The 5,278-nt window shown below is 54.1% G+C and overlaps 1 protein-coding gene across 1 annotated transcript; it reads right to left on the bottom strand.

Moving 5' to 3' along the window:
* Positions 1–1,114: 1,114 nt before the first annotated feature.
* Positions 1,115–4,392, bottom strand: S100A7 (S100 calcium binding protein A7). The gene is made up of 3 exons (XM_010980642.3): positions 4,357–4,392; positions 2,687–2,844; positions 1,115–1,335 (listed from the first exon to the last, which is right to left on the bottom strand). Exons 2-3 carry the CDS (start codon positions 2,825–2,827, stop codon positions 1,171–1,173), a joined length of 306 nt encoding a protein of 101 aa, XP_010978944.1. The 5' UTR covers positions 2,828–2,844; positions 4,357–4,392; the 3' UTR covers positions 1,115–1,170.
* Between the last annotated feature and the right edge of the window lie 886 nt (positions 4,393–5,278).

The following is a 5,278-nucleotide window of genomic DNA, read 5'->3' on the forward strand; positions in this document are numbered from 1 at the left end:
TAGATTGAAGCTGAGCTCACATCTTTGTCTAGTTTCTTCGCCGTCCGGTGCTGCTCCCCTCACTTCCGGGCAAGCTTCACCTGACAGCACTCCCTCGATAAATCACTCACACAAGAATTCCCATTTTATTCTCTGCTTCTAGGAAATCTGCTTTAAGACTGTGGACTTGCTGCACATATGTTGTCCTGGTAAGACAAGGTGGATGTAAGCTAAGGGTCTAATTCCTCTATGCACCGGAAGTGTGAGCAAATCTAACAAGAAGGGAAGAGAAGTCTATGGCAGCATGACAGGAGCCTCGAGGATGGAGAAGGTGGTTGAAGTGTGAGGAATAATGGGGTAAGGACCTGAAAATGGCACAGGCAGTGGAGACAAATGCTGGCTCTTGTCCCTTGGCCTGAAGGGTTTGAAGGGCTTATAACTGGGAAGCGTCAGGAACCCGAGCAGAAAGAACACAGAAAATGGGTATTTTCAGGGGGAGGCAGTCATGACATCATTTTTATTTCTGCATCCTCACTTCCTAGCAGAGTACTTGGCTCAGAAATGGGCATCACCAACTGTCTGCTCCCAGGTAGCCCCTGCATCTGGCGCATGAATGTTAGCATCTGTCCAAAATGTGCATCCCAAAAGTATTGACCAGAGATAACTAGACATGTGACCAGTTTCCTGGGTGCTGAGAGGACCCCTTCCACTAGACCGGGGACTGACTCATTCGCCTTGCTATTCCCAGTGCCCAGCTGGATGTGTGGCATTTAAAACCATATTTGAGAGAAAGATGACAAAGTCTGCCCATTGCACTCATGAAAACAGTGTAGAGAGCAAGTGCCCTCCTGGACTTTGCAAGGCCCCAAGTGAGAGTTCTAGTTTGCATCCTGACCCAGGCTCACCTAGCTGGGTAGAACACTTGGTTCCAGATACAAGGACCACAGATGAATCTCAAGATCCAACAGAGAACAGAGACCCAGTCAGGTCTCGGGGCACTAGAGGGAGCACGCTGGGAGTGGAGACTTGCTGGGGAGGATGGGTGCATCTGGTGGAAAATCCACAAAGCAACTAACCAACAATTGTGTATTCTGTCTGAGATACACACATAAAAGAAAAAAGGAAATAATGCAAATTCCTGGCGAGAAGAGACACTTTATTGTTTCTCGGGTTCTCTAGAGGCCTCTGGGCTCACTGATCGCCCCCAGAACAGAGCTCTCCTCCTTGGCTCTGTTTGTGGTAGTCGACGGCTATATCGGCCAGCAAGGAGAGAAACTCGGAAAAGTCAATCTTCTTGTCCCCATTCTTGTCCTTTTGCTCAAAGATGTTGGACAAGTAATCTTTGCCCCTTTTTTCCTGTGGGAAAAGACACAAAGCAAGGCAAATTCAGTCCCCAAAGAGCTGTGATCTGGGAGAGAAGGAAGAGAAACAGGCACCAGAGCAGCACAAGTGTGGCGGGTGTGGCACAGACGAGGGGAAGTGTGGGCTGCGGTGAGACACTGACATCACCCTGCAGTTCACCCAGGGAGAGTCTTTGCCCCAAATGGGAACTTGGGTGAGACCTCGCGTGGTGAGCAGGCTCTGCTCAGAGCTGCACTGATCAGGAGCTGGTGGGGTGGACTCAAGCCCCAGACCCTCTCCCCAAACCCCCTTCAAGGCCGCCACCTACTGAATATCTACTCAGGAACCCAAAATTAGACCCACCCATATATAGAGCTGAATCACTTTGCTGCACTCCTGAAACTAACACAATATTGCAAATCAACTGAACTTCAATTAAAATAACTAAATAAATATATAAGCCCAGCCTCATCCTCTTCAACCCAACCCTCCTCTCCTGTCTTCCTTCTGGCCTACAGCCTCTTACAAGCCCTGAGTGCCTTCCCTCTTCTTGCTGACCTAATTAATCTCTTTGTTACCTAGTAACCCCTTCTTTTGGTAATCAGCTCAGTGCATTCTAATTATCAGATTAAATCAGGTCTGTAGAAGAGTTCTTCATTGTGAAAAGGGGTGTTAAATTCTGTCAGTAATGCATATATACAGAGAACGAACTAGTGGTTACCAGAGGGGAGAAGGGGAAGGGGGGGGGGGAAGAAGGGGGAAGGGGACTAAGAGGGTCAAGCAATGAGGTATAAAATAAACAAGACACAAGGATGTAACATACAGCACAGGAAATACATCCAATATTTTAGAATAACTTCGATGGAGTATAATCTATAAAAATATCAAATCACTACGTTGTACACTTGAAACTAATACAACAGTGTAAATCAACTGTACTTCTAAAGAAAGAAAGAAAGAACAATTTTGTTCCTACTCTAAAAAGCATCTGTCAGCAATGGCGTTTCCATCACCTTCCCTCTAATCTCAAGGACCCTGAGGGGAGCCTCTAGAGGCAGGGCCTGAGCATATGGGCTTGAGTCTCACACAGCGGGTGTAACAGGTGACAGGAACCCATTCACTGCCCTCCAGCTGTAGCCCTTTGTGACCGCCTAAGAGCAACCATTTACATCCGTGCATTGTCATACTTTGCCACATGTGTCCTCTCTTCGCACCCTGATCATAAACCAGGACAGGAAGTCCTACTCTGTCTTTTGCAGATGAGAAAGCTGAGGATGAGAGAATGAGAGTGACTTGTCCAAGGTCACACAGCAGGGTCCGCAGCCATGCCGGGCCCAACAACACTGGGAGGCCGACCCCGACTCACACAGGCACTGAGGAAGTTGGGGAAGTTCTCCTTCAGCATCTTCTGCACGCCCGGCTTGTCGATGGTGTCGTCTTTCCCGGTGTACTTGTGAAACATGTCGATCATACCCATCACGGACTTCTCGGCCGCAGTGCTTCCCATCTTGGCTTTCAAAACAGCTGCCAGAAGGAGAGGCGATGCCCTTTGGTGCCCGTCCCCCCAGGGGAGGGTCTCAAGCTAGGGCAATGGGAGAGGGGCTGAGCGGCCCGGGAAGGAAGGCTCAGGTGCAACAGAAGAGCTGTGCTCCTCCATGTGGTGGGAGGAGTTGCTCAGGAGGAGTTGCTGGGTCCCCGCAGCTCAGGGTCTAAGAAGATGGAGGAGACCCACAGAAGTCCCTGTGGGTGGGGCCACAGAACGTGGCAGCAGAGGTGGAGGGCTCAGACACACTGGACAAGACTGAAGCCTGAGGGAGACCCCCAAACAGAGCACTTGGATGACCTCACAATTCAAACAGCAGCAGCTCCATCTCCCCCAGGGTCAGCATCAGGGTGAGAGTCACGGGGGCAGAACCGTGTCCTCTCTGATCTGGTCTGACCCTCCTGGCTGCTTCGGGAAGACCCCCAGAGGCCCACCCTGACCATAAAGCAAGCTCTGCAGGGGGGTCCTGGGCATGAGTGTGAGCAGGGAAGCACAGCCCTGTCCTGAGCCCTGGTGGAGGGCCCGCCGGACCATCCCCAAGACGGAGGACGAGGGATGCGACCCGGGCCAGCTTCAGATCTGAAGGAACAGAAATACCTGCCCCAGCCCTGAGGCCGCTGAGCGGAACGTGGGAGATGGGGCCTTCGGACTGTCCCTTACTAGGGGTCATCTGCTCTTTGTGCCTCCCTGTTCTCTGCGTCTCCAAGGCTTGACCTCATTTAAGTAAAGAGAAGGTCTGACTTCCAGATGCAGGTTCCCCGGCCAACAGTCAGAGGTCAGGGCGGCCCTGGACCCCAACCAGAGAAACTGGGCAGAGCGGCCCTCACATCCCAGACTCTCCAAAGCACCCAGGAAGTGGCCCTGTTTCACACGTGTGGGCATCTAATGCAAAGCCCACTGCCCTCTGCTGTAGGAGAAAGATCCCTGCTGTTTTGTAACTAAGAGGAGCCACCCAAGTTGGTCGACTTGGCCGAGACCAACCTGAGCCCCTCGTCCAGATGGTTGCTGAGCATTTCCCCCACTGGGGAGGACGTGGGGAGCCTGGTGGATCAGCCTCTCAGCCAGTGGGACCAGGACATCGCTCCAGGACAATGGTGAGTGAGGGTCCCAGGCCTGGGCTTAGGGGGCCTTCAAGTTTTTGGCAAGAGCACTCAGTCTCCCCCGAGGGTGGTGGGGTTGGATCTTCACCTGCCCAGTGCCTGACAGGCAGGTGAATCCAGAGAAAGAAGACGGAGGTGGGAGGTAGGGTTTCCACTGGGGATGGTTCCACCAGAGCCATCGCACAGGGGCCAGCGGGAGGAGCAGGGAGTATCTGGCCAGATGTCGTGCTGTACGGAGCAGGACCTCAGCTGGGGTGAAGGTCACAGCCCTGAGCGTGGCGGAGCTGTGACGACCACAGGCCCTGGGTCGCCCTCCCCAGCGGCTCCCTGCTCCTCCATGCCGGGCCCTGTGCGCTCCTCCAAGAGAAGACAAAGAAGCGGGTACAGACTTACCCGAGCTGTGGAGATATCACTGAGGAGAGGCAGAAGGGAGCTGTGCACCTGGGCAAAGCCTGGTCCCTTTTTAAGGTCCAGCCTGGCTCTTCCCAGGGGCTGGGAGCCCCGGGGCCATGATTGCTGTCTGCTTCCTGGAGCCTTGCCCCACGCGGGTGGGCGGGACACACCCAGGAGGGTGAGCTCAGCGTCTTCCTGCAACACCCCAGGATGCGGGGTCCGGCCCCTCCCGAGGACGTGGGGTCTGGCCCCTCCCGAGGACGTGGGGTCTGGCCCCTCCCGGGGAGCCTCACCTGGAGCCTTTTCCTGTCCCCAACTTGATCTGGGGCTGGCACCGTGTTACAACAGGACGCGGAAGGGGGTAGACAAAACTGGGTTTGTGGACCTAAAGAGGATGGAATCTGGGGCTGTGAAGGCAGTGTGGTCATTTTCATTCACTCAGTCCTTCTACAGACTCGGTCTGAGAGCTAATAATAACCACGGCCGCCACTGGCTGAGAGCTTAACCCGTGCCGGGCCTCGGGGCACCTCCTGCTCCTGTCACCTCCTGGTCCTCAGCACCTGTGAGGCAGGTCTACTGTCTCCACGTTGGGGGTGGAAAACAGGTGCATGGAGACTTTCAGCACACTGAGATGATCCAGCTGGTGGACAGCAGAGTCAGGGCAGGAGCCCAGAAAAGCCTGATTCAAAATCTTCTCTTACTCCTTCAACTAACCCTCAGGGCCTGTCCTTTGGGAACTCACAGTGCAGGGGAGGGAAGATGGGTCCTTCACTGCCTTCCTCACGTCAGGTCCGCACTGGATCCTGGGAGGGAGGCAGGTGTCATGGCTCCTAGTGACAGACAAGGGAACACAGGGTAGTGGGCTCAGTGCTGTCATCTGCTGCGGAGGGGACACGCGAGGTCAGAACCCTGAGTCCTGCCT

The sequence above is a fragment of the Camelus dromedarius genome, chromosome 23, assembly GCF_036321535.1.
Source record: "Camelus dromedarius isolate mCamDro1 chromosome 23, mCamDro1.pat, whole genome shotgun sequence".
NCBI classification, from domain to species: domain Eukaryota; kingdom Metazoa; phylum Chordata; class Mammalia; order Artiodactyla; family Camelidae; genus Camelus; species Camelus dromedarius.

Excerpts from the sequence above, each read along its gene's own strand:
- S100A7 (XM_010980642.3), bottom strand. The coding sequence starts at position 2,827 with ATGGGAAGCACTGCGGCCGAGAAGTCCGTGATGGGTATGATCGACATG. Across the intron at positions 1,336-2,686 it reads CCAACTTCCTCAGTGCCTGT|GAAAAAAGGGGCAAAGATTA; the intron begins GTGAGTCGGGGT and ends CTTTTCCCACAG.